Here is a 20,727-nt window from a genome sequence, read left to right on the forward strand (position 1 = left end):
TTTTTTTTCCTCTAATTTTCAATCTGGGAATTTAAATTTTAGAATGTGTTGATTAGGTCCTTGAGAAGCTAATGATAGCATGAATCCAGGAGACTACCTGCAAGTGCATGATAATTGCAATTCACTGTGAAGAGTGATTTTTTTTTATGCAGTCACCGGGATAAAAGTTAAATTGGCTTTAATATACGGCCATCTCTGACTGGTATTCAGATGAATAGAGGTGATTTGATTTTATATTGTGCTTTGATAACACGATTTAACCCTTCTGTTAAGTAATATAAACTCCTTACTAGCTATTGTCCTTTGTTTCTTCTACCAGGCATGTTTGATAATTGCTCTCACGTGGTGAGTGAACGTGGTTGGTCTATTGGTATACGTCCTGCAGTGTTCGGGTCAAAGAAAGATGCTCGTTTCTACTTCTCACTCCGAACTGACCGCTCTCCCCGTGCTACTACCCTAATGTCACCACAAAGCTACAAGCCTGGAACTTGGACTCATCTTGCTGCTAGCTATGATGGGCAACAAATGTTGCTCTATGTGGATGGAGTACAAGTTGCTAGAGCAAAAGATCAACTGGGTCCCCTTCACAGTACTTATATGTCCTTATGCAGATCCCTCTTAGTTGGTGGAGACAACTCAGAGTCTGGTAACCACTATCGGGGCTATGTTTTCTCCCTTCATCTTTGGTCAGAAGTTAGAACTCACAAACATCTGCGAACTGAATTCATGAGAAGATCATATCAGACTTCACAAGGACTTCACAGCTCCTCGCTGTTGTTTAGGAATATATGGAACATATACAGAGATGGGGTGCATCCAGAAGTTGTCCCAGGGTTAGTACCAGTAAAGGACATGATCTCCTCCATCTCACTTCCTCCTTGTGGGAAAACCTTATGTGATTTTCCAGATGTGTCTGCTGGATATAACCGGCCTGGAGTAAAATGGGAAAAGGAGATCCATTACCGGGTGGTCAATCTGTGTGAAGATGATGGTTCCAGGCCTTTGGTAAGTGCTGAACAAATTCAGAGGCAACATCAAGCTTTATCTGAAGCTTACAGCCCACACAGCATTCATTGGCAGCTAAACATAGTGGAGATCCATAACTCTAGCCTGCGAAATCGAGTAGTACTTCCTGGATGTGAACCAGGAAAAATCGGCAATGACCAATGTGATCCTGAATGTAAGCATCTACTTACTGGCTATGATGGTGGGGACTGCAGGTTCTTCAGGCCGTGCAATTCAAGGAAGAAAGGCGATGGAGTATGTCACCTTGAATGCAACACTGCAAGAGATGACTATGATGATGGAGACTGTTGCCTATCCAAAGAACCTGGAAATACCAGCAGGACTTGCTTTGATCCTGACGCACAAGGGAGGTAAGGATGTACAAAAACTATTAAAAAAAAAAGTAGTAAAAATTAGTAAAATCATCCATTTATTATGTTTTTTGTATACCTGCTTCTATGATTCTGCCATTATTTACCTATACATTTTTATACATTGTTTTCTATTTTATGTATCTATAATCCATGTCCAAGTTATCACAGGTATCTAGTAGTGGTAAGTCACATTCAGCTGGACTTTTTCTGTAATGCTGAAGATATTTTGCAGGTCTCTTTCATCATGCTGCATCTTGTAGATTTCCAAGCTGCTTTACTGTAGGAAAATACCTATTTCATACCATCCGTATTCCACCTGTAATGCAGTTTTAATATCTCTACCCTGTCATTTTGAAACAAAAAGTCACAGTTTTTCTAATGTAATTTGAATCATTATTATATCTATGCAGACTTCCTGACACCAAGGATAGGATTTTATTATTAGAAGAGGTGGTTGAACTAATTTCACACCTCCTGATTTGGACAATCAACATATACTGTATGACATTACATGGTGATTGGTGAGTGTTTATGCTGTGTGTATTTAACTGATGGGTTATTTCCTACACTAGTAGATCTGATGAAGCAGACATATTACTATATTATGCTGCACATACCTTGGAATATAGTCAAGTATTACTTTTCAAAAAAGGAATTAAAGTAAAACTCAAACTTTCCTTTGAAGGACTCAAGAGATTCACTTTAACAGCAGCAGTTGTTGTAGCAAATTACACGTAACTACCCTTTACTTCCTCTGCTGCTCTGTTTAATGTTTGTGGGGGGGGGGGGAATGGGCCTGATTTATTAAAGCTCCCCAGGGCTGGAGAAGATACACTTTCACCAGTGAAACTGGGTGATCCATCAAATCTCTAATGTATCTAGTCCAGGATTAAAAACATTTTTTAGCAAATAGCAAATGACTTTGAAGAAACCCATTTCAGGTTTACTGGATCACCCAGCTTCACTGATGAAAGCGTATCCTCTTCAGCCTTGGGGAGCTTTAATAAATCAGGCCCTATGTGTCTTACTTGTGTTTCTCCAATTTTACAATGTGGGTGCTTGTCAATTGGCCATTCAGCACCTAGCAATGTTATATGGGGATGGGGGAGTCCTAAGCCCTTAGTACGCTCCCACTTGAATGAATGCTGAGTTTTCGCAGAGCATTCTTTCTGCTCTGGACACTAAACTATGATACAGGGGAGCAAGCCAAGAGCTCACTGGGATCCGTAACGTAAGAATGCCAGGAGGCTCTGCGTCACAGCGATCAAGACTGGAAGGGGCAGTGCTGCATCAGATTTTTACTTTGTATAAAAGGGTTGTCCACCCTTTTATGTAAAGTACAAATTTTGAGTTTAGGTCCGCTTTAAGTTTTTGTTTTTAATGGAAGTGAGTTTTTCATACATCCTCTCTAGTACGTCATGCTGGTCACATGGTTCATACAACAATGCTGTGGGGTTAGGTATGTTGAACCATGTCTGTTAGATTATGAAGTGTAATCCGGAGGGCACCCAAATTGTAGTGTCTGATGCGTCATAGTCACACTGCATAAACCTTACATGTGAATGTACGTCAATGAAAATTGTAGTTTAAAGTATGTTGTGTGAATGTCATCAACATGAATTCTCTGCCATACCCTTTTAAAACTATCCCTGTAAGATAAAAACATCTAGCTAGGTTTACATTAGGAACAGCAGCATTCCTTCAGTTACTAATGCTTTCTCATAAGCAGAGTTGATGTCCTTTGTTTGCATATGGTGTAAATGTTTCTTTAGCTTATGCTCAGAAGCTGGTGGTTTATGGTAAAAATGTTGTATTCCTACCAATGCTTATTCAAGTGTGGATATATTGCGCATCATTGTATGGTAAATAGGGGCTGCAGATGACAAACCTGCATCCATAACAGACTGAACAGATGAAACAGGATGAACGAGGAACAAAAGCAGACGTGTCCTTTCAATGTCCTTTCATTTATCATGTGATAATACTAAGCCTGTTGTGGTGTTGTAAAAGTCTCTTTTTTATCTCATAAGCTGAATCTCAGAAGTCTGTCAACAGGAGAGGCAAGAGAGGGACTGTTATGCTAGGTACACATGCTAGATAATTGTTGCACGATATGAGCATGATCATAGGCATGATAATCTATCAGCTGTTAAGCGGTCCTCCAATGTCGTTTAGCCACAGTGGATCTCTAAACCCATGGGCAGGGATGTCATTTCCAGTGGAGGGGGTTGCAATGGGGTACTTTCTGCTCTTCCTTCATTCTCTCTGTAATGAACTAAACAGAGCCGTATGTACAGCCCTTGTTCGTTCTACTGTCACTGGAAACAATCCCATTTCATACACATGTTCTGTTTAAAAGTTGACCCATAACTCCAGCTTACATCCCACGTCTCACTGCTCTGTAGACCTCATAGAGAGATTCAGTTATGAAGAGACAATTTGAAAGAAAATACAATATTTTAGCTACATATATATTCTTCCTTTAGAAAATCTTCCTAAAAACTAATTGATTAGTAATTTCCAGTTATTGAATTTATATTATGTATATGACATAGACGGACCCTATAATTGTAAATCATTATGTGCAAAAATAAAGACTTTCTATAAATAAAAAAGCAACGGAAACAAAAACATGAAAATGTAATTTAAATGTTTTTCAAAACTATAATAGTTTTCTTTGATTAAATGAATGGCAGCCCCAAGCCCAGAGATACCAGTCAAGTACATCTAGCTAATACCATGGCCTTCAAGTATGTAAACCCCAACACACATGGGCAATGTCAGCATTTCAACTCTTAGGTGACACACGTTCAATATTTGTTGTTGGAAAAGATCTTTCATGATCCTTTACAATTACAAAAGTCTGAACGAGCGCTGTATATACGCCACCATTCTGCTCTATGGAGAGGGGAGGGGGGAGCACAACGAAGAGGCACCCTGCTGCGCTCTCTTCTGTTTACTTGTATTAGGATCATTCATCGTTCATGGATCCACCAGGACAGATTCATGAACGATGTCAGACGAGCACTGTACACATGTCAGATTCTCATCCAATACCAGCTCTGAGGCGATTATCCAGAATCATCTGACTTGTGTACGTAGCCTTAGGGATGTTGCTTTGAATGTGTTTTCCAGAAAATGTACTTGTGTTTTATCCTAAAAGGTTTGTTATGGAAGAAAATAATTATTGTTTTAGTGCACCAGAAAGAAGCCCAACAATCTGGTGTGATAAATCTGCTGGCAATCACTTAAAGGATAGAAAGATCACGTAGCATCTCACCAGCCATGGCCTTCTGTCATGGTCCCACATTATGAGCTCTTCATGAAACAATTTCCTTATTGCTGTGTAAATAGAGATGAACTTATAACAGAGATCTAAACAGCTCGATTTGCTAATTCACAAACATTTTAACCAATCTTCAATCTTGCATGAAATGAATATATATTACAAATATGCTGACTGTTTATTTTTTCAGGACAGATGATATTTAACTGACTTCACATTTATTAAATTTAACACATTTATTAATTCAGCTGAACCAAGAAATAGATTAATCAAGTCAGCAACAGTTTCCTGGCCAATTGCAGCATATTCAACAGGTTCGGAATAATAATGAGCCTGTTGGGTAAAACTAAGTAAATGCAAAACTTTTTAGATTTGGACGTATTGGAGAAGAGTTATACCATGGCCAAGTTTTATTGAGGTTGGTCTCCTTAACAAAGGGATTCACTCCTCTGTTTGTCATCGTGACAAGAGGTAAATCTTGAATTTTAGAGTTGTTATGACAGCAAACTGGCTAACATGAAAATAACATTGGTATGGGTAGATTTCACGTAATTTTTGCATCTTCAAAGCAGAAAGTAGAGGAATGTCACACTTACCGCTACCTCATTAAAGCGCAGAAGCCTCTCTCCTGCGCATCTGGGCAGTTCTAACTCGGGTGTGCCTATGCTAACAAGCTTTACCCACTTCGCTGGCCAATCAGAGAATAGCCTCTTAACCACCCCTGGCTCTTTAGCTAGCTCATACACAGCACTCAGTGTTTGTGCAACGTGTCTCCATTGTGCCGAGCCCCTAGTTCTATTCAGCTAGTTACTGTTCACGTGGTGCTTATATCAATGTTTCCTCTGTCCAGCTCCTGCGTTAACCCCTCATTGTCCAGTCTGTTGGTTCCGAGCCAACTTCCCTGTGCTCCCTGTGTGTCTGTGAATATCCCTGAGTCACCTGTGCCTCTTGTTGCTTCTAGTGTCTCCTGTGTTCCCTGTGCCCACAGTGGGCCCTGTGTCTATCCCCTGGATCCCTGGCAATTGACCCCTGGCATGTGACCTGACCTCTCTTGCTTGCTGCCTGCCTCGACCCTGGCCTTCCTTTGACTATCCTTCTGCTGGGTAATTGGGTACCGTGTTTTGCCCACCTCGGTGTGTGCCCAAAGACCACAACCTGGCAGTAACCAGCGGCGCAACATCCTCACCATCAGAGGCTCTGGAGAAGACCTGGTTACTGCTTAGACTCTGCGCCTTGGCCCTTCGCAGGGCTCACATCACCTCCATGCAAGCCATAGCGCCCCCTAGTGGTCTTGTCTCTCCGTGCATGACAAGGAAAATATTACAAGCAGGGCACAGACAGCAAACAATAACCTGATAACAGATTAAACTATTTCCTACTCCATCCAAAGCAATAAAAGTATATGACTATACATGTACTTTAACTTAATTCATTTTAAAGTCTGTGCCAATTATTGGATTTTCTTTATGTGTCTATGAGCTTTATGTCGGACATCCTGTATTAATATGAAGTGGAAACTTCATATGTGTTGAAGGTATATATGATTCTAACAAACAAATCAGGTATTAAAAACCTTCAAAAAGTGTTTTGGAAACTGCAAGCTAGTATTTTGTTTCCTGCTCATAAAAAAAGATTTTCATTGGTTTCTTTCCCCCTCCACAATATCAAAACTACAACTTTTTATTTTAGTATTTGGAAATTATTTTTTTCTTTTCTTCACCTGCCCGTGGTGGCAATTTAGTTTACATTCTATATTCCATTAGTAAATCAGGCTGGTAGAGGAGGGCAAAACAATCACTTAAGTGGAACTTAAAAGGAGGTGGCTGAGTCAGTGACAGTTCTGAGCATCTGTTCTCAGCACTAAGATTAAACAGGAGATTTAGACATCTTTTATAAGGGCTTCACAGCTATACCTTTAGCCTCATAATTTTGTTTTGATAAACCTGGGATCTATTTTGAATTTAATGCAACCTTCATTTTGCAATAGATACATGAATAGAGTCAGTAACAGTTTGACAAGAGCAGATGATCTTCCTATGTATGTTCTGAGAGGACACTTTCCCATTGCACCAGATCTTTAAAAAATGTTTTGTTTAATGCTGTTGTACCAAAAAATAACAAAGGTGAGAACGATGTTTATGGTATATTTGTGGTAGGAAAATTTCACAGACATTTATCATCTTCATAATGGGAGATATCATTGTAGGAATCAGCCTGCAATTTATGAAGGCAGCAGAGCGTTTTAAGTTGCTGGTGCAGGGTGGCCTTGTGTTACCATAATCTGAAGCATGATTTGTAACGGTGCTCAGAGTAATCAGGACCCTGGAAAGAACTCATCAACCACTCAACTCCCAGCTAATTCAGAAGACCTTGGCTAATCACTGTTTACTTCTAAACTGGCCATAAAACATAACCCCAATCAATTTTAGAACTTCAACCCTTTAGATTAGGTAGCATGGGTTATTTATGTTTACTCCATGCAAAGAGTAAAAGAAATGCAGGATCTGTTTGTTTACTCCATCTCAGAATGCTATAGCTGTGCAGCCGTGATTAAAAATAGACAGATCAGCTTTTATAATGTGATAAAAAGCTTTTCTTATTTTGTTAAGTATAAGCAATACTGTCAGTCAGCATAATGTAACCGAGTTGGTGGGCTCCAATACTAACCATTTCTGTTGTTGTATCCTGAATTTCTGATTAGCTGTTTTTCTTTTGCTAGAAATGTATTATTTGCATTTATTGGGATTGAGGTAATAAAAATAGTGTTTATTTTCTAAAGTACATAATCACTTTGTTTACACAATAGGCAATAATCCAATCAGTCACTTTGGAAATTGTTAGTAAGATAAAGCTGTGGCCATCTTTAAGCAGAACAAAGCTTAAGGAGTAAAAATGGTAAATAGGTACATCCTTTCATTGCAGGAGGAACAGACAATGGCCCTTCTGTGATAACATAAGCTTACCTGCTTGTTTGCAATCTTTTATTTACACTGACATCCTTGCTCCCATGTGGACTCTGCCATCTTCCATTAGTCCTCCTTCGGGTTGAGCCTTTGCCCATCTTGATTGGCCAAGTCAGAATGATGTAACTTCTGAGCATGGAAGTTCATTTAATCCAAGCACCCAGCTACATTGTCATTGTCTACTGAGCTGCACAAGCACAGCTCAATGTACATTGATGACAAGAATTCAAAAAGGCAGGTATGTTTATTTAATCCAGAAGGGACATGCAATAACGACTCTCCTGCTAGCAAATTTTCTTGCTTACGTTTAGTTCTGCTTTAATTATCCAAGCCTGACAAAAAATTATCTGGTTTTTTTTTAATTTTGGTAAACACGTGATATATTAAGCTAAGTAGGTAAGTGAATACAACAGCAGACCTACTATAAATAGCTGATTTTTTTTGTCCTCAAATGTGGATCAATCAGAAATGTCTTACATAAGAGAAGAATAACTTACTCATGTGTGCCCTGTAATGGGAGTTCCAATAAATCAATTACTGATTGTAAAACTAATTGGAACAGTCAGTAAAGTACAAAAGCACAAAATTGGCAGCAGATTTGCTCATGGGTCCTAGGCCTTAGTAAAACAACCCTATTGAATTCAGCAGGTTCTCAGTATCAAACAAAACCCCACTTTTGTGGTCTTTTATCAGGCTGTAGTTAGTATTTATATTTTAGTGACTTTTATATGAAAAAAAAGTATCTTTATTCTTGTAGATACATAAATTAAAGGGTGGGATCACCATAAATGATGTCTTGTGTTATATTAAAGGCTGAATATCCTTCCATATCCAATGAGGACAAGATCAAAACAGCATGTCCCATTTTCTGGAGTCCATCTAGTCTAAAATGCATTTGATTTATTAATGTAGTAGGGACTGTTTATTTTACAAAGACATACTCACGTAGAGAATAAGGTAAAGCTGTGTTCTTGACCATTTTTTTTTTATTTGTCTTATACATGATTGGATATGCAATTGAACACAACTGATTTACTGGGAAAAGTGAACATTTAGTAGGTCCATACTAACCAAGACTCCAACTCCTGCTATATGCTATAAAAATAGGATTATCTAAAACTCGAATAGGGCAGCAGAATACTTTTACAGTTGCACCTGCTCGTGTGCAGACAGGGAACTCATGCACAAAAGTCTCCTTTTCTTCGAGAACAAAGTAGTAAACTTGATAATGGATAATTTCTTCATTAGGCATAAAAAATGATTTATTGTTTTGAGGCTATTGTATCAATACCACAGGGTATATTATATATAACCCAAGCAGAAACAGTTGAGTCAGTTCCTAGTAATGCTAACATGATATCTTTCATTACTTCCTCTGAATAGAATACAGCACATCTAGAAAGAATTTTAGCAATGTCAGAAATATGCATCTGGTAGTTAGTTTGCCAGGCTGGCAAAGGTGGCTCCAGGAAGTCTGCTATTGATTCCACAGGGTTGTGGTAAGATTAAGGTTTGGGCTGTGTCCCAGCACCCATACTTCCAATTCCCTAGAAGAAAGAGGAAACAGCATCCAAAGGAATTTTATAAAATAAAGAGAATAATGAGCATTTGACCAATCCTGATACCACTACAGTAACACTAGATCTTGCCGTAGACCTCCTGGAGCCTGACTGGAGTACAGCCAGTCAAGGCTTGGGTTACATGAAGTAAAGGCTATAAAAAAAGATATAAGGTACCTTAATCCTTAACGGTAACCAAAGTGCAGGGGAACATATAACATATTATTATTTTCTACTTTAAATATCTAACAGTTATGTAGCACCATAGTAATGATTTGTAATAACACACAAATATAAAACACAATTCTGTATGTATTTTGGACAGTGATTCTAGAACAATTCACAAGATAACCACTAAAACTGTTTGTAGATAACCATACTGCACAGAATAATAATCATTTAGTAAAGAATGTACAGAATGTTTTGGTCAAGTTAAATAACATCTTTTACCTGTGTTTCACAGAATATATATCATTTGCTATATTGAAGTTATTTTCCAATCCATAAATTGTGGAATTTGAAAGGAGCTGGAGGATGGGTTCGGATGCTGTCATTTTGATTCTGACTAGTGGGTCCTTTACCTGGTAGTGACTGCACAATAACAGAAACCCGCAGGTCTCCTCTTGCGCCAACCTACCCAACTCCCATTGCCCAATTAAAGACAACATTCAGTTTATGGCAAAATGGCCCGCAGTTCTAATATATTTCAAATCTAAGTTCAAATTGACATGCCATTATCATAACAGCAAAATTACCATAATAAAATTAAACCACCATGAAAAGATAACAGTAGAAATAACAAATTCTTTATCAACATCTTCCCAGGTTGCCAGTCCTCGAAGGCATCCATCACATCAATTGGGATTTGTGCCAACATGATGTTGCTGCTCCTAGCTGCACCATCACCCAGCCCAGGAACGATATCAAAACCACTGGCAGCCCAGTTGTGGGGGTTTAGTTATGCTTTAAATGTATTAGGTATACATATAATTTTTTGGAAAATCTTTGTGCAAATTTATAGTCTGGCAAATGGGTCTTTTTAGGCAAATACCTAAATACTGAACTTTTTTTTATAAAGATCCTAAGAATATGATGATGAAACATTTACATTAAAAATTGTATTCAAGTAAATATTACAAGAATGAATGGTGTATTCTCTAAAATCTTTTATAGTTCTTCTTTACAACAGTCTAATCTGTCCGATAATCAGACAATGTAGGGGCAGTATAATAAAACGCTAATATAGAGGCTTTATCATGAATCTGATCATTTCATAAACGAAAATCATATGTCTTTGTATTTAACAGATAAATGCAGAAAGCCTTTAGTGCACTCCAGTGTGTCACAGTGTTAATCTATTTCAAAAGTTTGCTTGCTTTTACTCCTGAACACAAAGTATAGTTAGTACGTACCCTGTGCACCCAGAATCCACTTATCTCTGACAGAGCTGCAGACTGTGCAATGTTCTTGCTATGAAACTGAAATCCTGCTTTTTACCTTTTGAATTAATGAGGCTTGCTGGCATCAACCAGCAACTGATGAAGCTGTCTGCGCTCTGTAACATTTTTTTTACTAACTACACCATGGGTGTTTAAAGATATTTACTAGCAAAGTGAATGTAACACATATCAACTTAACTGTTTACCTCAAGAGGAGAAAATAACTAACATACATTAAAACACTGAGTAATGGCAAATATGACAAAAGCTTCTAATGTGTATATGTAAGCTTGATGTTTTATATGTACTTTAAAAAAAAAAACAGTCACATACTGCCTTGGCAAGCTAATGACCCCTAAATCTAAAGCAAGCAATAGATGGCCCAATGTCCCTCTGACAAAAAAGAATGGTCAATTATCTATCTCAATTTGATTTTACTGTATCTCCAGAATCCACCACAAGATGGATAAATACAGTACATGCTCAGTCTTGCTTGATTTTACAGTCTTGCTGCATATTCTCCATCAAAAACGGAATGATCTGATCTTGGTCACAGAATTTCTAAGCAAAAAAATGCTGAAAATGGCCCATTTTTGTGCTATATAGGAATCTCCCATAGTCATTCCAGATCACCATTTTAATCAGGCATACTGTCTGCAAAGCTAAAACATGGTTTTGTATTTGCAAAAAGATTTAGCCAGTTTTAAAAAGCACTTTGGTTTCCTGTACATAAATTATAATTATACGGAGGTAATCAAAGTCAGAATGTGCTACCGAAAAAAGTTAGGCACCTATAGGCATTCAATGATCAATACCCAAATATTCATAATCATGGGTGAACCAACATGAGTTAGAGGTAGGAAGAGGCACAATGGGCCAGTCATTTCAGGAGAAATGTCAACTTGGATATACTTTTGTATAGTAAGTTGTTGTTGTTTCGTGAGAGATGGAAGAATAAAGTTTTGTAATAGTTCTGATTCTGACTTGAATTTAGTTGTTTACAATGTTTGGTAAAAACTCAGAATTTGAGCAATCCAAACTCAACCCTGAGTTTAAATATCTAATGACAAGCGGCTGCATTGACAACTCTAAGTCTGTCTTTTACAGAACGCTGAAGTCAGTGAAGTCGTCTATAAAAAGGCATAGCGAGACAATGAGCCATTTTCTGTAGGAAACAATCTATTATGATTTATTTAGGAATGTACAGTGGTCCTTCCAGCCCAGTTGTTCATTGATCCACCAGGACAGAGTGATGAATGAAGTTGGGGGATTACTGTACACATGCAAAATTTTCACCCAAGATGATCACGACCATTTATCTCAGGTGACAATAATCTAGCCTAAAACTGTCCTTAGAATTAGTGTAATAAAATACCAGATTTTCATTACCAACTACCTAAAAAATGACCATGTGTTGATAATTTAGTTTGTCTCCTTTTTGTCACCTTTATAGGGCTTACATGAGTGTGAAAGAACTGAGAGACGCCTTGCAGTTGAACAACACCTTGTTCCTGAATATTTTTTTTGCTGGTTCTGCAGGGGAAGAGTTAGCTGGAGCAGCCACCTGGCCATGGGACAAGGAAGCCCTTAGTGTGCAAGGTAACCGGAACATTATTTTTAACAGACAACTATGTAAAAAACGTTTCTTGTTAATTATAAATACTTCTCCCTCCCAACACCTTTGTCCCTTATCTTTATTATACTTCTCTCAGTTTTGTCATGTTACTTATTTATTTTTTATTTTTGTATTAATTTTTTTTTTTATGTCAAATCATTTAAGCATCGCTTGTGGCTTTTATAGGGCTGTATGGTACATAAAACTTAGTCTGTGTGAGTGCATTAGGTACATCAAAGTTTAGCAAAACTTTACACATAGAAACTTTCTATTCATTGCATACCAGAACTTAAACAGATCAAGGCAACAGTTTTAAAAGACTTTAATAAATGCTGAAATACAAGTAATTTGATTTTAAAGAGCTATTTGCATCGTTGTGGAAGGTTTGTATATCATTTCTATGTCTATGGTAGGTATTTTAAAACTGATTTGTGAGGAAACAATTTTCCTGTGCGTTCCACACCTCGTATTCTAGTAAACAGGAAGGCTTTTTTGTTTAGTACAAAAGAAAATCACTTAGAGCTAGTAAAGTTAGCAGAACAACAGGGAATTATTTGCACTTACAGCAAGCTGTGTCCAGACAGTATTTTTAAATGCATTGGTAGCAATTTAGAGTCTGAAATAGACTCCTAAGACACACAAAAGACATCCATTCACTTCAAGGCACATCTAATAGAAGAAGCACATTTTTCTAAGCTTCATGACATAGCAGCAGCAAAACGACAAATACAAGCATATTAGGAAAATGACTGCCTGAACCTTTAATAGTTCTGCATTAGGGAGACATTTACAGGATTCAAATGTTTCACTGTGCACGATCATGTGAACAGTAAATAATATTTTTTCTACTTAGAAGTAGGTCCATAAACTGATATGTCAACTTCGGGCAAATGCCATTGAGTTGAATCATCCAACAGTTACAAATACATTTTAGGTTGTCTAGTGACAAGCCTGAAGCACCTTTAATCCAGGCTTCATCCATCTACAGAGGCCGGTACAGTGGAAACTCAATCCCATTGCAGTTTTCATCTGTTTCATATTATGAAATAGTCCAAAAAGTCAAAAAAAGCAAGCAATGTGCCAGGTTAAAACATCCCACATTGCAATCTGGCCGTGTTGAATACAAAAATAAATTTCAGTGATCAGCTACAGTTCTGTCTTTTGTTCATGTGCCCTGCATCCAGAAGACAAATCTTGCAAAGTCATCAAGTTGGTCCCTGATTTATGTGAACTAATAGATGGCCAGATTTTTCAGTTATATTTTTTTGTGGGGGAATGTTGGAGGAGTATTAAAAGGAAACTCGAGAAATCATGGGGAAAACATACAAACTTCATGCATAGTGTCAGGGCTGAGAATCAAACCTGGATTCCTATTGCTGCAAACACAAAAGCACTAGCCACTAAGCCACCTTGCACCCTAAGCTATCCTGCTAAGTGTTCATAAACACATACATACTTTTCAACAGTAAAAGCAAAGCAGTTTAAAAGAAAATGATGTAATTACATGGAAAAAAAAGCCTCATGTATACAATTAGGAAATAATTCATTTATATAGTACCTAAAAATGGCAGAAGTGGTTTTCTAAATATCTAAATTCCCTGATCAACATTTAGTCTAACTTGAGGATTCTAAAAATAGTCTTAAACATTAATACACAGTAAAGCACTGCAAAGTATTACTGCTCTAGGCAAACTTCTAGCTTTCCTCTTCTGGCTATGAGTACAGTAGCCAAGTTGCGCCTGTTTGTTTCTTACAATATGAGCATGTAGAAAAAAAGCTGCATCCTTTAAATCCTCTTTTTTTTCAGTCAACTTTACTGAGCTGTGTTATACATTGGGCTTTATCACCATATTGCAGCATCCTATTGCCAACATTTGCTTCTCATGGTTAAATCCCTAATGCAGGAAAACAACATAGAGGAGAAGCAGGATCTAGTAGTGAGGCCTTATGATCAATATATGATGCAGCTCAATAAAGTTGAATAAATTTCAGAGGATATTCAGATGTATGTATTACTCTGTAGCATAAAAGCCATTGTATAGAAATCATACAATGGAATTGCAAGGTTCAAGCAAACCCAGCGGTGTAATTTATGTGACAAAAAGACTCCTGCTGACATTTGAAGATCAGTCCAGAAAACCACCTGGTTGGGCTCAGCCTAAAAAAACAAGAGAAGTCAAAACTATTTCTACTAAATTCCCATTTACATGTCAACTTGTCTGTTTTTGTATTACTGATCTATTGTCAAATGTTAATTTAGGCTTGGCCACCTACTCTCAACACCAGACATATTAATTACACAGCAGTTGTTCTATGCCAGCCTGTACACTTTTATTTTAGTATGAAAATAGAATTAAGCAAACAATATCTTACCAGGTAAGATAACCGCCAAAACAAAAGTCTGTGTCTTTAGGTTTTGGGTAAATTTCTTTCTGTAATAAATAATGGTTATCTAAGTGCTTAGTGATTTATTTGGCTGTATTATTCAGTCTTCTTTTGGAAATGTCCCTATTTAAATTATAGACACGCTATTTAATTTCACACATCTAAAAAAAACACTGACTCTTCTGTAATTACAGCTGGAAGGGAAGTTACTGGAATATGACCAGATCAGTGGACAATGTAGAGCCAATTTAATTACATCAAGAGGGATGGATGCTCGAGACATTAAGCATTTCATTGCGGTTAAAAGTCGTTTTGTATTGCACTAAATGACCATCAGGATGCTTCACGTTGAAGTAAATGAAACTTCAATGTCTTATGTATTGTCCCTATCTGTTTTTATTAGCTCACTAGTCCGTTCTACAGCATAATATGAATGTACTGTCAGGGCTCTAAGTGGCTTGTTTTTAATTCAACTTAACTTATTTTTTACATAACTTCTTTGGGTAATACCCAAAAAAAGACACAAGACATCCCTTTTAAGATACAGGCTTGATTACTTTAGTGTCTGTCTTTGTGATTCATGAATAGCAATGCAGAATGTTTTCAGACTACAAACCTTGAATGAAGAGTTCATCTGCCATGCTTGAAAATTTTAGATAGCAGCGGTCATTTAAAAGTTAAAATCTGAAATTCTGCATTGACTAATGATTGACACAAGCACAGCACTTGTGTTGGAAAAAAAAACGCAAGTCATGGCAAAAAATTGCAATGGGAATGAGAACAGGTACTATATTGACTAAAATTTGTGGACACCTGACGACCACACTTATTTAAATTGAACATCTCATTCCAAAGGCATAAGGTATATAATATATTTGCCTTTGCTTTGTTGCTATACTAGCCTTTCCTTTTCTTGGAAGGCTATGTATAAGGTTTTGTAATGTGTCTGTGAGATGTGCACATTCATCCAATAGAACACTTACAATGAAGTTAAGTACTCATGTTGGATGGTAGGACCTGGAATGAAGTTAGCATTCCAGTTCAAAGTGTTCAGTAGAGTTGAGTTCAGGACATTGTGCATGTATCTACATTTCCTACAGACATATTCATGAAATCATATCTCTTTCACTTGACTTTGTGTGAAGGGGCACAGGTATGTAGCTGCAATGTGCTTTATTTAGTAAAGCTTTCCAAGACTGGTGAAGATAGACTGTCAAGGGAGAACCTGCTGATCCAGGAATCCAACCTGGAATCTATCTGGTCCAGAATTAAAAACATATACCAACTAATAGCAAATGATTTTTTTGAAATCCATTCCAGGCTAGATCTCCCAGGTTCCCCCATGATAGTCTATTTTCTCCAGTCTGGGAGAGCTTTAATAAATCAGGCCCTCTGTGGGAAGTGCATAACTGTCTGAAATGTACTTAGGTTACTCAGAAGTACCCTGTTTTTTTACTGTATCCTGTAGCATTACCATACTTTTAGTTATATAGAGTAAGTCTGTGTAACTGGTCTTTGGCACAATGTTAGCACCAAATAGCAGGCTGGTAATAAGTCATCTCTAAACATCAGCGTCTCTTTGGGGCTCCTGGCGGTATTTATTGAAAAAACAAAACAAACAAAATGGTCTTCCCTCACAGGCAACATAAAAAGCCTTTAAAACAAAAGAAAAGCCGCCTGGATGGCAAAAACAAACAATTGGAGCTGGTTTCCAAACTAGAACTTTAATTCTCCCAGTCTCAGGAAAATGGGGGACCCAGAGTTGGGAATCTGCCCCACCCTTCGTTTGCAGATTCCCTGTAAAACCAACCCCAGAAGAGAAACTTTTAAACAACCAGCACAGAAAGCTAGAGCTTTACTGCAACAAATCTCCGCTGGTTCGTCCTCAGTAAAACAACTCTGGGAAACCGTGGTCCCACATATCATCTACTTACATCTCTGACATGGTTCCTCACTCATAACCTCATCACACGCACGGTTACAAGACTTCTCTAGAGTGAGGAAGCACGTGACTTCCTCACTCATAACCTCATCACACGCATGGTTACAAGACTTCTCTAGAGCTGCTCCAACTCTCTGGAATGGTCTTCCTCGCCCTATTCGGCTTGCTCCTACTTTCTGCTCATTTAAAAGAGCGCTCAAAACTCATTTTCTCAAACTTGCCTACCCATCTCATTCTGTCTGCTAAACCCTCATTACTTCCCACCACTACATATCGCCCATCCTATTGTGTGTGAAATTCCCCCACCTACTAGATTGTAAGCTCTTCGGGGCAGGGTCCTCTCCTCCTGTATCACTGTCTGTATTAGTCTGTCATTTTCAATCCCTATTTAATGTACAGCGCTGCGTAATATGTTGGCGCTATATAAATCCTGTTTAATAATAATAATCATCTATCAACAACTTTTCCCAGTAACGTAAGTCCCTGTGTTAAAACAGATATTCCTGACAAAGAAAAGTGAGAAAGAAAACAAGGCATATGCGTTTATAAACTGGAGGGTTAGTATTGGTGTTGCAGGGGGTACTTTGATATGTTTAATATATACTGTCCTCTGTTTTAGGAGAGCTGTCAAAGTTGAGTGTGCAGCTGTCACAATTACATTGGAGTACCACTGGTTACACTGGGTGTGTTACAGTGTTCCAATGTAATCTGCAGGACTAAGTTGTCAATTTACCAGCTTGGTCCTGTACTGTCCAGGAGCCAAAAAAGGGGTTTAAAGGTAGGTAGCACTGCACTGCACCTCCAGCACTGCACCCAGTCTGGCCTTCATTCTGGCTTTTGCTTGGTTCTGATTGAAAACTTATAGGTATATTTATCATTGTAAGTTGCCTGCAAACATAATCAAAAGCAGGACTTGTAAAAATTAAAAAGCAAAAGGAACCCATACAATTTGTGAAAGGGGAAAAACACATATTGCAAATTGCACAAAATTCACTATTGTGTCTAAACATAAATAAAAAGCTGCAGAGAAATTAAATCACACTGTGTGTATGTTTATTATTCTTCTTTGAGCAAAATCTGCACATTTCTCCCTCCAAGGGGTATGATTTCTTATGCAATTTACAATTCTTTTCCTTTCTTTTACTTCTCTGTCTCTTAAATATTGTTCATTTTTGGTTGAGTTTTTTTATATCAGTGGTGACAGACATAATTAGGCCTAACCACCTGATTTTACCTGTGACATCTATGGTGTGTTTTTAATGTTTTCCTGTTAGAAAATTATTGTGTGCTTTGTGAATAAATGACCATTCTTTCAGGTCCATGGCCACCTCAACAACTGTAACATATTATAAATTCTCTCAGCATGTTTCTTTGCACACTAATTGCCTTTCCAAGCTCTGTTACTCCTAAAAACTGCAAATGAAAGAGTCACCATGATATTTGTTGTTCCTTTCAGGAGGAATAATTGTGAATCCATCTTATTATGGAATTCCAGGCCATACAAACACAATGATTCATGAAGTGGGCCATGCCCTAGGACTGTACCATGTTTTCAAAGGTGTGAGTGAACGAGAGTCTTGTGATGACCCTTGTAGCGAGACAGAACCTTCCATGGAGACAGGGGATCTGTGCGCTGACACCGCTCCCACCCCAAAAAATAAGCTTTGCCGAGATCCAGATCCAACAAATGACACATGTGGGCAAATGTTTTACACTGGAACTCCATATAACAACTATATGAGCTATTCAGGTGAGATTGGTAGATTTTTTAAAAAGTTCAGTTTACTTTTGTACATAAAAATTTAATTAAAAAATAGTTTTGCTTTTGTCTGTCTATTTTGCTAATGTTTAATGTATATTTTTGGGTAAAAATCAACAGTACAGTAGTTTATGTTTCTTATTACCTTATTAAAGTGTATGTGTAGCCAATTTTTTCATGCTAGCCATGCTAGATTAATTCATTAACTCTATTTGTCTTAGTGACCGAGACAAAAAGTCAGAGGAAGTAAAAAGGTAAATCATCCAAGGTGCAAAACTGTTCCAGTCACAACAGTCTAGGGGGGAGTCCTTAGTCTGTTAGATAGAGGTTTCCGTTCACTTCCTGTTGTGTCTTCAGACCAGTAAGTGCAGGGACGGCTTCCCAATACGACAGAAAGAGCAAAATTAAACTGACGTAAAGTGACAGTGTCTTCTGACAGCCCATCCCCAGCAGTGTATATTCAGAGTCCTCATTCTGTTTCTCTAACATATTGGGAATTTCAGGGATTAGAAGAGTATGTGATGCCCCCATGTAAAAACTGTTGAGTGCATGTGGGGATCAAAAACTTTGTTACCTGAGAAAGCACTAACGCTAGCTTTCTTTACTCAGATGGAGAAAGTAAGGAAGTATGAATGGGCTGTATTACCTTCCTGGTTGAGGGGGTGAATTATCAAGTGGTCACTTTGCCCTGAATGAATGTCACTTTAAAGGACTAGTAAGAAAACATAAGTGCAGGCTAACCCCAAACTTGTTTTCTTCAAGTCATTGCTGTCTAACAGCAACCTGGCAATTATCCCTATATTTGTTTAACCTTATTGGAATTACCTAGTTCATCAACCTTTAGTGAATGAAACCCCATTGGTGTATTTTTTCTATCACTTGTAAAAACTAAGATAAGCCATTGCCCTATCTTCTTCCTATAATATGATTTTCTTTTATTACTCTGCTGCTTTGGATATTGCCAAAAGAATTCAGGAGGTGCTTAGACACTTGGAGAGGCCTTTTAAATAATGAATATATACTAGAGGCCCTACCACCACCCATAAGGAAGATAAAATAACATAATATTTCTTCTAAAGCCATTAGAATTTTAATATTCTGCAATTAGGAAATAATACAATAACATTAAAGGAACATATTAAGGTGCTTTTTATTGATTTTTTTTAAACAACATATATATTGATTTCCAAGGTGGTCAAAACATTTTTAAAAGGAATGAAATTGACCGATATGACACTGCCATTGATCAGAAGACACACTAGACAAAAAACATATTTTCTTTACAGATTTCCTTTAATAATACAGAAAAAAGCAATAATCTTTATTGCCACACAGAGCTATTTTAATTTGCTATGCTGGGTTTTTTAGATATTAAGAGATTTTTTTATTTCACTTTCTTCTTGCTGTGAAATGTGATTGTAAAATGAAATTTTACAGTTATTAATATTATTATTATAGTTACTTTTGTGATCATCACTAGAGGTTCAATCTCATGGAAATACATGACATTGGTAATTGCAAACCTCAATTTTTCCATTTTTAGTCTAGTAAAAAAAAGGTTACAACCTTTGTTAGATTTCACTTATATCATTTAGGATCACTAAGGAAGTAAGGGAAGATGTTTTTCCAATAGAGACAATGGCAACACTGACTTTGTGATGGCTTTTCATGCCCCGCTGTACAATATGGTACAATAATTTTGTCCCATAGCCTTGACATGGCACAGTCACAGGGTGTACAATTCTAGCAAATAACACTAAATATACTTTGGAGCAATGATTTGTAATTCTCACTTTCTCCTTTTTTATGTCAGATGATGACTGTGCCAACAGCTTCACTCCAAACCAAGTTGCCCGCATGCACTGTTACCTCGATCTCAAATATCAAGGATGGACCCGAACTAACAAACCTTCACATGTACCTTTGGCACCAATAGTTGTTAAACAGAGCGGGGATTCACTTACCATTCACTGGCAGGCACCAATCAGCGGAGAGCTCTATGAAAGGTAGCAAACACAGACTGTTAGAACACTTGCAAACTTTACATTTCGTTAAAAATGACTACGTGAGATACATATACTCGAACATTTGGTTCCCATACCCCCAAATTTTTTGTCTGTATCTATAAATAAACCCAGTAGAAGCACAGATAAGATTAATATTTCTGGCATTAACACAGCCATTGATGATTTGTGGCATTTGAAATATTTTTGCTATTACAGTACTGGTATGGCATTGTATATTTATTTTTTCATTTTGTGTAGTGTGGGGAAAGGTTAGAACCTATATTAGATTTAATTACCTTTGTTTTAGGGAGATTTTACTCTCTTCATCTCCCCAGTATTTAATTACTTTAAGTACTTTTCTGTCCTATTGATGCCTGGTCCCCTATTTTGCGTG

At 37.5% G+C, this 20,727-nt stretch overlaps 1 protein-coding gene across 1 annotated transcript in view; it reads left to right on the forward strand.

Moving 5' to 3' along the window:
* The window catches only part of PAPPA2 (pappalysin 2), a 119,564-nt gene that overhangs the window by 33,882 nt on the left and 64,955 nt on the right, over positions 1-20,727 (forward strand). The window contains exons 2-5 of the mRNA XM_072419733.1: positions 320-1,376; positions 12,080-12,225; positions 18,025-18,318; positions 20,141-20,333. Of these exons, the coding sequence (XP_072275834.1) occupies positions 320-1,376; positions 12,080-12,225; positions 18,025-18,318; positions 20,141-20,333 (1,690 nt within the window). The remainder of the gene's footprint in view (positions 1-319; positions 1,377-12,079; positions 12,226-18,024; positions 18,319-20,140; positions 20,334-20,727) is intronic.

Source organism: Pyxicephalus adspersus, chromosome 8 (genome assembly GCF_032062135.1).
Source record: "Pyxicephalus adspersus chromosome 8, UCB_Pads_2.0, whole genome shotgun sequence".
Taxonomy (NCBI): Eukaryota; Metazoa; Chordata; class Amphibia; order Anura; family Pyxicephalidae; genus Pyxicephalus; species Pyxicephalus adspersus.